Genomic DNA, 14,971 nt, shown 5'->3' on the forward strand with positions numbered 1-14,971 from the left:
TAAAACTAGATAAAGGGAACCCAACTAAATAACAAAAAAAATTATACTTGTTCATTTATTTATTGAGAAAAATGATTCAATATCACATGTATTTGTTGCAAAAAGCATGTGAACCTTTGCTTTCAGTAATTGGTGTGACCCCCTTGTACAGCAATAACTTCAACCAAACATTTCCAGTAACTGTTGATCAGTCCTGCACATTGGCTTGGAGGAATTTTAGGCTATTCCTCCTTACAAAACTGCTTCAGCTCTGGGATGTTGGTGGACTTCCTTGCATGAACTACTTGCTTCAGGTCCTTCCACAACATTTCTATAGGATTATGGTCAAGACTTTGACTCGGCCATTCCAAAACACAAATTTTCTTCTTTTTAAACCATTCTGTTGTTGATATACTCTTGTCTTTCAGATCATTGTCTTGTTGCATTATCCAATTTCTATTAAGCTTCAGGTGATGGACTGCTACCCTGACATTTCCCTGTAAAGTGTCTTGATACAATTTTGAATTCATTTTTCCTTCAACAATTGCAAGCTGTCCAGACTCTGAGGCAGCAAAGCAGCCCCAAACCATGATGCTCCTTCCATCATGCTTCGCAGTTGGGATGAGGCTTTAGTGTTGGTGTGCAGTACCTATTTTCCTCCAAGCATAGTAATGTGCATTTCTGCCAAAAAGTTCAACTTTTGTCTCACCTGTCAATAGTATATTGTCCCAGAAGCATTGCAGAACATCGCGGTGGTCTTTTGCAAACTTGAGACGTGCAGCAATTTTTGTTTGGGAGAGCAGTGGATTCCTCCGTGGTGTCCTTTCATGAACATTATTCTTGTTCAGTGTTCATGAACAATGACTTTAGCAAGTTCTATAGATTTCTACTGGTCTTTTTCTGTTACCCTTGGGTTCTTTTTCACCCCCTTCAGCATTGCACATTGTGCTTTTGGTGTGATCTTTGCAGGATGCCCACTCCCTGGGAGAGTAGCAACAGTACTGAGTTTCCTCCATTTGTAGCCAATTATTCTTACTGTGGACTCAGGTCTTTAGAAATGCTTTTGTAGCCTTTTCCAGCTTCATGCATCCCTACAATTCTTCTAAGGTCCTCAAAGTTGTTTTGATCAAGGCATGATACACTTAAAAAGATCTTTCTTGAGAAGAGCAGGCTCCATCAGTAAGCTGACATTGTCTTTTTTTATATATATAGGGCAAGGCAACTCTGCAACCCACACTCCAATTTCATCTCATTGATTGGAACACCTGATTCCAAATAGCTTTTGTAAAAGGCATTACCCCAAAGGTTCGCATACTTTTTCCAACAAATACATGTAATATTGGATCATTTTTCTCAATAAGTAAATGAACAAGTATAATGTTTTTGTGTTATTTAATTGGGTTCTCTTTATCTAGTTTTAGGACTTAGATGAAGATTTGATCACATGTTAGGTCATATTTATGCAGAAATAGAGAAAATTCTACGGGGTTCACAAACTTTCCAGCAGCACTGTATGGAACCTTTGTCCACATCACTAACAAATGTCAATGTTCTAAGCTCTGGAATTTCCAACCTAAAAATCTGTGTCTCTCTATCTCTTTTAGAAGCACTTCTCTTTGACCAAGCTCCTCTTAGAACAAGTCTTCTACCCAAATATGTGACTTGGCAACAGTTTTGTTACGGTACAATAAAGCACTTTGGAAAGTTTACCAATCAAGCCAGTAGTCATTTATCTCATTGTATCGCTACTATCTGCTCCCTTGTTTTTGTTTGAGAATATATGCATACCACTGTTTGTCTATTTTCTCCATTTGTTTCCAACATGAATTTATGTTCTTATTAAGGACACAAGAGACTGCAAATGTTGGAAGCTGGAACAACACGCAATCTGCTGTAGGAACTCAAACAGGTCAAGCAGCTTTCGTGGGAGGAAACCAATTGTCAATGTTTTAGAAATTGAAACCGTGCATCGCAGTGATCATCCCACAGATGTTGCTTGACAAGCTGAGTTCCTCCAGCAGGTTGTTTGTTGCATTTTGCTCTTAATAGTTTCACTATCTCATAGAATTAACCCCTTTAATAAAACCTGAGCCAAATTTGTTATTCAGTACCTGTCATTTCCTTTGTTTGCTTTGTGTTTAGGTTGCTTATTCTTTGACAATTAAAGCAGTTTAATTCTTACATATGCCATTTATGTTCCTTAATAATTTTTGTTATAATTTCTCTCAAGTTGCAAAGCTTTACATTTCTCTCCATTTCATTTAATTTCAAATTAGATGCATGCATCTTTCATTAATTCAATTTGTCCACCATACCCAGCAATGAACTTGCTTCTTTTAATCTTTGTGGGATACATTTTTCAGACTTTATTACTGGCCATTTTATACTATGTTTTTTTTTCTATCTTTTTTCTTAAGAATTCCTCCGGCTTTTCTTTAATACTCATTTCCTCTTTTCTAATCAAGTATTTCAATTTTATGTCATACACATCGTAACATTGAACCTTACAGTATGTAATCACTAAAGAAAAATTTTCTAGGGTACATTCAGAGAAGTATATTCAAATAAGTATCATGCTATGATAAAAACAAATGGTAGCTTAATGAAACTTGAGGACAAAGATGGTTGGATTTTCAGGAAGACTTGAGAGAACTAAAGAGGTTTAGAAAAGGACCTCCAGATATTTGTTTTTGTGCAGCCATTTGCTTAGCTGTTCATGGAAGGTGATGTGAAAGGGTCCAGAAAAAGTGTCCTTAGAGGGAATTTAGGTCCTTTCCACAAAAGGAAAACAATGTGAATAAGCCTTCCTTACTTTTGTGATTTAGCTATTCCAAAATTTAAAAGTTGCAGAACTCTTACAATTAAATAGAACTAAATGTTTCTTAGTTCTTAAGTCCAAATAGAGTTATCGTTTTATTAATCTACAGCATTCCTTTTAATACACTAAATTATTAAATTTTGCGCAATATTAACTGTTGTGACTGACTAAAACTGAACTGCACAGAAACTGTAATTGGGAAATATAGAAGTCTTTATTCACACAACAAATCCCCGGGGGCGGGGGGGGGGGGGGGAGAGAGAGTACAGGTGAATCAAAAAGAATCTTACTTTCCTGACATGATGTTTTATAATTCTTAATACCAAGATAATAATAAATGATAAACTACTGTTACAATTGCTATACTTTTAAGGGGACGATAGTGTTGAATGTTGAGCTGTAGTCAGTAAATAGCGTCCTAACGTATGCACCTTCATTGTCCAGATGTTCCAGAGTTGAGTGAAGGGCCATTGAAATTGAATCTAAATGTCAGGTAAATTTATAGAATTACATTATTTACAATGGTAACACATCCAACTTGCAAAACCCCTTTAAATATTCAGTACTGATGTGTATTCCAAAATCCTTTGCTTATGAACTCTGGACACCCAGAGTATGCACCTTTTGCTACAGTGTTGAGGGAAGGCTCCAGACCCTAAACAGAAGGTTAAATGATATAAAACAGACTGTGCTGAACTGTGCCTTAAGTGGCAGGGATACACCTTAACAATGCACTAAAAGCAGCGACATTCATCTTTTGTCTTTCCCTATGTAGTTTCAATGGGACAGAGAATGCCCCACAGCCAATGTTCAGTTTCATTAGTCATGAAGTTAAATTGTGTACAGGTTTTATTTCTTGAAGACTTGTTCTCATTTTAGTTAATCCATAATTAGGCTATCCATAATTTAATAACCCCAGAATGATTCCTATCATAGCCAATTCTAGTAAATAATATAAAAAGGAAATGATTGTAGATGCCTTATTATTAAAATAAAACAATATATTATAAAAATAAAAATAAAATAAAACATTGAAAATACTCACTGGAAGACCCTGTAGATAAATAAGGCTGTAATATCCAAATTTTGTGGATGACAATAAACCAACATCATTCGCCAAACACACAACCCTAACTAGTGATCGAATGGAAATAAAAACAAGAAAGCCTCCCCAAGACAATGCCTTATGTTCAAGAGCCCAAACTGTACAGGTGTCAGGTATGGTGGAATAAACAAATTCCACTCAGAACATGAGGAAAGAATTGAGAGCAAAAGCACATTCCTTAAAAACATTTAAATGTTTGAAATATTCAAAAACATCAGTAATCCCAAAGACTTAAAATCTCTTCAATAAGTTAAACAAAAATCAAAAGAACCTAAAAACAAATTTAAACCCCTTTGGAACGGTTATATTAACACACTCGTAGAGTAAAACAAAATCTTTGAAAGACTATTTACAAACTTAATAACTCAGCTGAGAGTGCTTTAAGATTATCATTTACCCTGCTCTCTCGTAGCATCTCTTTTTCATTGAAGGGAGGCCCTTTCTTGCACTGGCAGGTCAGTTTTCCAACAATGAGCAAGTAGCAACTTCATGCTCCCTCACTCGACAGCCCATTGCCTCACTGCAAATTACGGAGAAACTAATGCCATTTGTACACATGCATGAAAATCCCAGTTACTATTAGTTTTGCAGGGTAGTGATTATATAAGTGTTAATACCATCACTCTGCAAAATCTGGGTCAGACCCTGCAGTGATTAGTATTTGGAAATAAAACGGTGTATTAACTACTAATGAGCTTGAGATTAAAGCATGTATTTTCAACATATTGCATTAGTCGTGATGAATTTGTAAAAGAGCAAAAGCAAAATTGCAGAAAAAAAAGCAAATGAAGCCAAAAGGGGAACTGAAATGAAAAAAAAAATGGCTATGTCCACCTTTAGTTTACTTGTGTTTGTTGGGACATTGTTAATTTTTAAAATAAATCTTGCTATGGAATCCATGTACTGTTTTATTCTAAATTGATACCTTCTAGGTCACTTGGTGCATCTTTAAACTGTGAAAGATTTTAAAGAAAATTTGTTGTCCTGTTTATCATGGTGCTAATTTCAGTGTACTTTTACCAAAAGAAATTATAAAAGCAAATATTTCAGGAATATATATGTATTTGCACTGCAAAATATTTTTCTATTTATTTTAGTGTACATATTATTTTAATGTCATTTTCTAAGATCTTTGGCTCTGTAAGTAATACTTGATGAAATAAAACAATCAGAATCCTGAATTAGAGTTTCTTTTTTAAGTAGCTTGTATTTGTACTCATATGATTGCATAGAAGCTACAGTCTTCAGGATGATTTCCACATTATTGCCTTTGACTCATTGATTTTATGCCGTTAATGTTTCTTTCAGTACTTGGCACTGATTTTAAAAGGGTCATGATTTGTGAAACCAGATATATTGTTCAGAGCAATTTCATGATTAAATAATCTGGGGAATTTTTATGAAAACTAATTTCTACAAAGCTATGCATGGACATTTATTCAACAGGGCAGAATCTCTGATGCAGATACTTCAATAAGCTATTTTTAAACTATTATAATTTGTTTTTGCATTTATTATATGTCCTAAGGTATTTAAAATTTGTAAGTATTGCCAGCGTGAGTTGTACTTGCCTATTTTCCTGAAGAATTGGGTCATAAACGTCTGCAGGAGATTTTGGAATGACTGGGCCATTATTGGAAACACTTAGAATTCCTTTTTCAACTCTCTGTTTCAAAGGCTCTGAATTAATTTTGCTTGGACTCTTTATAGCCAGTCTTACTTAGCTGCAATTCTGTTAGAATTGCAACAAGGTTTAACAATATGTATTATACTGTCCCACTGAAACAGAATCCAGTAAACAAGTTAGATGGGACAAAATGACTTATTTAAGGGACTGCCCAAAAAACAAGAGTCTAATAGTTAAATAGAGAGGTAATATTTATTAGTCTGCTGGTTTGATTTAGTGTCTGAATACTGAAAATCAACTGCGTTGTGAAAGTCAATATCTTTAACTACACGTTAGAAATGTTACAGATATAAACAGTTTAGAAAAGTATAGAGAAGGAAAAGGAAAGAACAAAAGTCAATATATAGATGTAATTGTATTTTTAATGTACAGCATATACTCTATTTGCTACGCATGGTATTGGTTCTTTTATAGGGGAAGCTGAATGCCATTTAGCTGTTTCGCTAAGCTTGCTTAACCTGCCCTAAGTATGACCCTAAGCTTCTCCCATAAGATTTATACTCCATACCACTTTCTGCCCTATTTTTCTGCCTATGTTGTTCCAATAAGATTGAAGAAAAGTGTCCCAAATTTCAGTCAAACATCAAGCTGGAGGTTGACAACAGTCAAAGGTTCAAAGGTACAATTTAATATCAGAAAATGTATACAATATACATCCTGAAATGCTTTTTCTTTGCAACCATCCACGAACAGCACACACTTTATCTAAACAGGAACTGGGTTGCCCCGTGACTGCAGTTCAGGCATCTCTATATTCCTATATAATTTCTTTCCAACCTGCAATATAGAGTCCTGAACTTTCCACAAGGTAAGCAACTAGTGACTCTGCATTAGGTCTAATGACAAAGGTTGTGTAGTCAGAGACAAGCACTGCTCACTTTTGAAATAAACAGAAACTTACCTGGGAGGCATTCCTCCCAACAGGAACTTCCAGGAACCACTAAAAGGAGTCATTCCTGGCAAGAGAGAATGAGGTTTTATCCCCAGGCTATGTTGGCCAGATTTTGCTGTGTTGATACCTCCAAACCCTAGTCCAGAATCACCACACGTAATGTCCCTGTATCTGTTCTTGGCTGAGAAATAGAGGGCCGAACTTGCCGACGCAGGGCATCCAAGATTTCAGCAACACGGTCTCAATGACAGCTGGAGAAATGGGGAAGCACAGCCTTTGAAAGCCCTTGAAAGACTTGACAACCAGTGCTGCTCCAACCCCCGATCTGCTGGACTTGATAGATTTTATAATAGACACAAAATGCTGGAAGAACTCAGCAAATAGTCGACGTTTTGGATTGAGACCTTTCATCAGAATCCAGATGAAAGGTTTCGGCCTGATATGTCGACTGTTCACTCTTTTCCATTGATGCTACCTGGCCTGCTGAGTTCCTCCAGCATTTTGTGTGTATCACTTTGATTTCCAGCATCTGCAGATTTTCTGTCATTTGTTGATAGATTTTGTAATAGTTTAAAATATGTATGATGTCTGAAAATTATTTAAACATCATAATAATGTAAAATTTTAATTATAAAATTAAAGATAACTAAAAACACACTTTTAAAATTGAAGACACAGACTACAGATGCTCAAATCTGGGGAAACACACAACCAGCCAGGGGATTGAGCAGCATCTGTGAAGCAAAAGGATTTGCCAATATTCTGGGTTGAAACCCTGCATCAATGCAGTCTCTGCTACAAGTAGTGCAGGGACACATAGCATAGCAAGTTGATATTTGGGAAGGTGCTGGGCTTATCATGCTAGGCTTCAGTGTGCTCCCAGCAAGTTTCTCATTAGAGAAGCTTCTGAAAACATCTTCTTGAATTAGAATAGCCTTGAGGTTTCCACAAGTCGGTAGGAAGTGAAACTTTGTAAAAGGTATGTGAGAGCAACCTTAAGTCATTTCCTCTATCCACCTGGAAATTTCTTGCCATGATAGAGTTTGGATTAGAGTGAGTGTCTGGAGTTTGATATTAAACAATATGTTTATGTATCATAGCTGAGTGTAACTGGGCCCTTGATGTTGCAGACACCAGTCGTGGAGAGGACTCTGCTGTTACAGTAAAACTCCAATCATCCAATTATACAATGATCCCAGTGATTCAACAGCTTGTTCACCAGTTGATATCCCTGGACACACTGGAGTCCTGTTTCTAATACTCCCTTGACACTCACATAGTTTTTACTTCCTATGCATCCCAAGTTTAAACCAACCAGGTTTACTGGAACATCAACTGTGCAACATCACAGAAGAAAGCGTGTTGGAGTAATAATAGAATAGCATCCAAAACCCAGCAAGTTTGCTCACATGGCAATTAAGTTCCAAGTGTGTGTCCCCTAACCAGCAGTGTCAGAGGATGCTAAAGGCCTTGTGGAGAGGATGTCTCCATTAGCAGGAGAGTCTAAGATCAGAGGGCACGGGCTTGAAGTAAAGAGGCATCTGTTTAAAACTGAGATGAGGAGGCATTTCTTTATGCAGAAGGTGGCAAGCCTATGCAATTCACTGGCACAGAGGGCAGAGGCAGCCAAGTCCAAGAAACTCCTCTCATTGTTGTACTGAAAGCAGAGTTCATTGATATGGGGATTAAAGGTTACAGGGAGAAGGTAGAAAATTGGGACTTAGGGGGAAAATAAATCAGAAGTAATTGAATGTGGAACAGAGCTATTTGGGCCAAATGGCCTGATTCTGCTGTTACAGCTTATTTTCATATTATATGGAGAAGGCATTCCTGGTATCTACTCAGGGCTTTGCAAAGCCTGTCCTATGCATTCCATAGCTCAACAGTGTACAAAAATAAAACAATTTCAGCAACCCAACAGAGTATCAGCTTTTGCCAGATTTAGGGTTATGACTTTTAAGTACATTTTTCTCAGACAGCCAAAGACACTCAGGAGGCAACAGTGAATTTCACCTCAATTGTCCACCTTCATTAACGGGTGACACGTGCTATGGGAAGCAGTCCAGGGCCTTGTCCTCACACATATCATCAGAGGCTGGTATTGCTTAATGAATACTTGAAGCTCAGCCTTTGAACACTTGCAGGTCGGTGTTTCAGGTTAACCTTGGTTCTAGTATGAATGCGACCTAGACAGAAATATAGAATTACTTACACTACAACAGGGAGCTTTAAGTAACTAATGCTCTGACTTTATATTCAAAGTACTACAATCCCCACTAACATCAACAGTCTCAAATCTTGCATGATCCAAAGTCCCAGTGTGATATCTCAGCAAGACAGGACCTAGCTACTGATTTCCTTGAAGAATCCAGCTATGGCTTGAGAAAGCCCCATAGGATCATAGAACAGTACTGCACAGACAGCTCCTTCAGCCCATCTAGACTATGCCAATCCATTTAAGCTGTCTAGTCCCATTGACCTACACCTGGACCATTGCCCTCCAGACCCTTACCACCCATGTACCTATCCAAATTTCTCTTAGATGTTGAAAGTAAGCTTGCATGCACTACTTGTGCCAGCAGCTCATTCCACACTCTCACCACCCTTGAGTGAAGAAGTTTCCCCTCATGTTCCCCTTAAACTTCTCACCTTTCACCCCTAACCCATGACCCCTGGTTTTAGTCCCACCCAACCTCAGTGGAAAAAGTCTGCTTGCATTTACCCTATCTACACCCTTCATCATTTTCTTTACTGCTATCAAATCTCCCCTTGGTCTATTACATTCCAAGGAATCGTCCTAACCTATTCAATCTATCCTTATAACTCAGGTCCTCCAGTCCCGGCAAAATATTTGTAAATTTTCTCTGTACTCATTCAACCTTATTTACATCTTTCCTGTAGGTAGGAAACCAAAATTGCACACAATACTCCAAATTAGGCCTCACCAACATCTTATACAACTTAACATAACATCTCATCTCCTGTAATCAATATGTGCCAAAAGCTTTCTTCACGTTATCTACTCGTGATGTCACTTTCAATGAATCATGGACCTGTATTTCTAAATCTCTCTGTTCTACTGCACTCCACAGTTCCCTGTTGTTCACTGTGTATGATCTACCATGGTTGGTCCTACCGAAGAACAACACCTCACACTCATCTCCGCTAAATTCCATCTGCCTTTTTTCCAGCTGGTCCAGATCCCACTGCAAGCCACAATAGTCTTCCTCGCTGTCCACTACACCCCCATCTTGGTGTCATCTGCAAATTTTTCTGATCCAGTTAACCACATTATCATTGATATTGACGATAAACAATGGATCCAGCACCAATCCCTGCGGCACACTATTTGTCACTGGCCTCCGGCCAGAGAGGCAATCATATGCTACTACTCTCTGGCTTCTCCAACAAAGCCAATGTCTAATCCAATTTACTACTTCATCTTGAATGCCAAGCAACTGAAACTTCTTGACTAACCTCCCATGTGGGATCTTTTTAAGGACCTTGCCAAAGTCCATGTAGACAACATCCACTGTCCTGGTAACCTCCTTGTTAAACTCTGTAACATTGGTTGAAGCCATGTTGACTATCACCAGTTAGTCTGTGTCTATCCAAATACTTATAAATCTGGTCCCTTAAAATACCTTCCAATACAGTAACTTTCCCACTACACATGTCAGGCTCACCGGTCTATAATTTCCTGGTTTATTTTTAGAACCTTTCTTAAACAGAGGAACATTAGCTAACCTCCTCCAATACCTCACCTGTCACTAAGAATGAATTAAATATCTCTGCTAGGGTCCCTGTAATTTCTGCACTTGCCTCCCACAGGGTCCGAGGGAACACACGGTCAGGGCCTGGGGATTTATCCACCCTAATTTGCATCAAGACAGCAAACATCTCCTCCTCTGTAATCTGTATAGGGTCCATGGCATCCGCTGCTTTGCCTCACTTCTACAGACTCTGTATCCATCCCCCGAGTAAATACAAATGCATAAAATCTATTTAAAATCTCTTCCATCTCATTTGGCTCCATGCATAGATTACCATTCTGATCTTCCAGAGAATCAATGTTCCTTTTGCAATCCTTCTGCTCTCAACATCTGTAGAATCTTTTTGAATTCTCCCTCACCTTGTCTGCGAGGGCAACCTCATGCCTTCTTTTAGCCCTCCTGATTTCTTTCATAAGTGTTCTGTTGTATTTCTTATACTCCACAAGTACATTTGTACCTACCTACTATGCACTTTTTTTTTCCTTAACCAGACCTCAATAACTCTTGAAAGCCAAGGATTTCATCTCCCAGCAAGTCCCGGGCTTATTGCTGGTTACATAGAAAAGGAAATGTCACAAATGAAATTTAGACTAACAACTCCATTGCTCTGTACACTTCCTTCAGATCCAACTTGTTTATTTTATTAGTACTTGTATACCCTTTGCCTTCCACTAATTTAGCTACTAACAAACCCTTTTGTATTTGTATCTTACTCTATATTTTCCTTTTTCTCTTCACTACCTTACTTTCTCTGCATCTTAAAAATTGTTACATCTAATTTTCTAAGAAGTTATCAGTCTCAAAAGTAATTCAAATATTTTGTTTATTTCAACACTCCAACAGTTTAATTTATTATTAATTACATCATTTCCCTTGACTTTAATTTGGAAATATATGACACTTCTCATCAACTGGTTGCAGCTTTGACCTGTTACATAAGGATTCTCATTTTAATTTCACCTTTCACATTTCAGGTTATCCATGATGATTAAATATCCTTCAAGCTGCTACTCCCTGCCTCCGTGAAAGACACTGCCACCCATGTTCCCAACTTGTTTCCTGCTTCAGCAACAGCTTGTTGTATGTCAGTTTCTTGAGCTGCAATTCTAACTCTTTTGTTGCTTTAACAATAAGGGTTTTCTTCTTTTCAACTGTCAAGAATTGTTACATTCAACACACCCTGAATACTAAGAGGATCATTCTTCCCCTTCACTAACCCTTTGATTCATTTCCTGCTTCAAATGTTCTTTTACTTTTTCCACTGAGGTTATCCTTCAACTCAAAATCTATCCTTAGCTTAATCCTTAAACAATAGCGAACATAGTATTTTTTTCTTCTGCTCAAACTTGCAACATTCTGATCTGTTCTCTTAAGTCCCTTGTCAGCAAGTTTAATGACAATGTTTACGTAGCATATGGAGATCTACCGTAGTGGAGTTTAAGAGAAGAGAAATTGCAAGTTGTATTATGCTCTCAGTCCTGGAAGCTGGATAAAATATTTACAGGTGAAGTTGGAGATCTATAGCAAGGAGCTCAACCATTCCACACCAAACAAAAAGGTTGGAGACTAAGGAGATGGAAGAGCTCAGCTTCATGCAAGCTCAGACAGCATTGGGCTTAAATTTGGTAGAGATTGCTAGCTGGTAAGTGATGTGTGCCAGTAAGTTCAGGATTCCTGTGCAAATGCAATAGCTCCAAACCTGCTAGCTATTCTTCAGAAATTTCCTGACCACACTCTGAAACTAGGCTGGTACTGGAGCATCTACCTGCTAACCTGTATTCGATTATACCTGGTGTATACATTCACTTCAATGGGGAGAAATAACTTCAACGGGCAAGGGTGAGTATTTGTTAATATTTAGTAAATGGTTAATTCTTTAAGTGTTTTGATATTTAAGCTTGTAGTCATTTTCATTTGTTTAACTGATTTAAAACCACCTTAGAAGTGTTTCTATCTCAGGGCATTAAATAGCAAATTGATACAGTTTGGAAACAAACAGTTAATCATCAATATTACAACATTAGCTAAGTTAAGAGACCACAACATTGTCAGCCAAGGCCATGAAATCAAGCCTTACTCCCTTACATCTGAATTTGCTCCAAAGTATTTACCATCCCTTCTACTCACTTGGACAGAGTTAAGTACAGAGAAGCATGAGGTCATCTACCTTGGATGTATGGATCAGAATATTTATAGAATAAGCATCATTGAGGAAGTAAGATCTTTAAGGATCTAAACAGAGAAAATCACAGGAAGATGGCGATTAAGTAGAAAGAATTTTTAAAAAAAAACATTGTTCGGCTGTTATCTTAGTACTGTTGTAATATAAAAAGGAAACAAAGCCATATTAGTTGTATAAAATTCTTAATTCAAACACCAGTGAAGTAATGTCCTGCTTATACTGGTCTTGCAAGGTGTTCTAAGCAAACTGGTGAATGGATTATGTTGAGGAAAGGTTGCAGGTGTGCATATTTTCAAATGGAAAAGTTTAACAATGATCTAACTGAATTATTTATAATGATTAAAATTTTTAACTACATGGAGAATTATTAACTCTAATAGCAAGTTTGGAACTAGCAGTAATATGATCTCAGCAATTAAATGCCAATGGAGAGTACTTCTTTACACAGAGAACAGAATAAATCTGTAAGATGAAGAAGCTGAGACTAGGTCAATGGATTATTGTAAGGTTCAGTTGACTGAACCTCCTGTGCTCTGATTACATCTAAATGACTGCCTTGTACACAGATGCTGGTATTATTAGCAATGAAAAAAAAGGGAAAAGAAAGCAGCAACAAGAGGAAAGATTAAAAATAGCTGCATTCTGTTAAAAATACCTTGACACTTGGGCATTTTTATCAGGCAACCTGTATAAGTGAGGAAATTCAACCTGTAGTAATTTGTATAAATTATGGCCTTTAATGTTACACTGAAATTCTGAACAAAATGTACAAAATTTACATTTGGGAGAGAGGTTATCATTGGTACAATTCTAGCAGGTACATTGCAGAGGCTGAATTGATGTAGGATTATTCATCATAATTTCATTTCATCAGTGATTTCACCACCTTTGGTTTCTTGTGTAATAGCCTTTGGTAAGTTTCCCTGTTCTAATTTCAACAAAGTCTACTTTTAAAATACAAAACCAAATGAAGTTGCATTTTCAATTCATCCACAGGATGTGAAGGGTATAAACAAACCTAGTATACATATATTGGTCCACTAATAGTTTTTGAGGAGGGAAGCTTCCTCAACAATTGGATATGTTAATTACATGAAGGTAGCATTATTCATAATGATGTTGTTCTCCTCTGATTGTTCAATGTGTTATTCCAATCAAGAGTTGTTGCTTATTTGTTTTGAGATAGTTATTAAACAGTGTTCACTTAACTAGAGTCCAACAATTCAACAGGATAAATTCAACAGGACCCATTGTGACCACATCAATGTCTTCAATTATTGACCCATGGAATATGGAATTCTTGCGTTCTATACTGACTGGTTATTAAGTCAATACAAAGTATATCTATTTTTGACAGTTCAGTTGCAGAAAATGTCAATAGAACTTTGCATTCCTTCATCTCGTTTTACTGCTGATTAAGGTGCAGGTTTAACTCTGAGCTACGCAGCACCATTTATAACAAACTCCTTTGGCTTTAAAATCAATATATGCTATTCTATAGACAGGATCTAAAATAAAATATTAAACCACAAACACATTTCCTCAATTAAGAAAGCATTGTTTAATTTGTAGTATAATTTTAAGCAACTTCAGCTATAGAAAACACCAAGTTTACCACATAGCAATAGGAATGAAAAATCACTTAATCGAAAGGCCACTTTCCAATGCAATAATAAGGAAATAATTCTAATATTTTTCCACTGATGATGTATTGACAATTTTACGCCAAAATAAGAAATGCTACTTGTAAAGAATATTAGTTTATATATGGCTAGGCAATTAAAAATGCTGACTAATAAATGCAACAGCTGAATTATTTGGTAATTGAAAAGTCATAATGTATTACAATAGCAGATATGTGAAATATAGTTTTGAGGCTAAGCAGTTCCTTTGTCCAGTAATTGAGAAAGATTAATTTTTGTTTTTTCCAGCACTGCTGTTTTTGCTCGTCTTGAAGGTCTTGTGGATACTGAAGGAGCTGGAGTTACAAAATCGTGGCTGTCACTGAAATAAAACCATGCTATTAATTATAAAATCAAATTCAAGAGGCAGTAAACTCAAGAGTTTCAGCAAAACAACATTTACAGAGAAAGGACATTGAGCACAAAACCCATCATTTTCACTTTTCTTTAAGATTTGTGCAGCAAATGTTTACACTAGAAGCTAAAGCTTAGAAGTTGAAAAACTCTGTTCTTGCCTCACTTATATGATGCTCGCCTACACACCCTATCATGCAAGCAGAAACAACATACTACTAAGGCATATTGGAATTAGAAATGTAATTGCCCAAGATATGTTTATAAACTTCAATACTGTTGCAAGCTCAACAAAAATCAGTAACTTTCATTTATGCTACAGCAGGAGGTTAGGAAGACTGCTGTAAGAAAATTTCTCTACCATTTCCTATCTGAAATATATCTACTCACTTTGATGCAGTCGCCCCTCCAGCTCAAGAAATCTGATAATTGACTGTATTATCACACTGACACATTACATATTCCACACAACTTTTATATTCTATGCAGTAACAGGTGT

General features: G+C 36.9%; 1 protein-coding gene across 2 annotated transcripts in view; it reads right to left on the minus strand.

Annotated features, from left to right (window-relative positions):
* Nucleotides 1-13,094: 13,094 nt before the first annotated feature.
* ncapg (non-SMC condensin I complex, subunit G) overlaps nt 13,095-14,971 on the minus strand; it is an 87,469-nt gene continuing 85,592 nt past the window's right edge. Inside the window, exon 22 of one of the 2 annotated variants that reach the window (XM_063042165.1) lies at nt 13,095-14,440. In XM_063042165.1, the coding sequence (XP_062898235.1) occupies nt 14,314-14,440 (127 nt within the window). In that variant the 3' untranslated portion in view covers nt 13,095-14,313. The remainder of the gene's footprint in view (nt 14,441-14,971) is intronic. The other variant, XM_063042164.1, reaches the window with a different exon arrangement.

The sequence above is a fragment of the Mobula hypostoma genome, chromosome 3 (genome assembly GCF_963921235.1).
Source record: "Mobula hypostoma chromosome 3, sMobHyp1.1, whole genome shotgun sequence".
Taxonomy (NCBI): Eukaryota; Metazoa; Chordata; class Chondrichthyes; order Myliobatiformes; family Myliobatidae; genus Mobula; species Mobula hypostoma.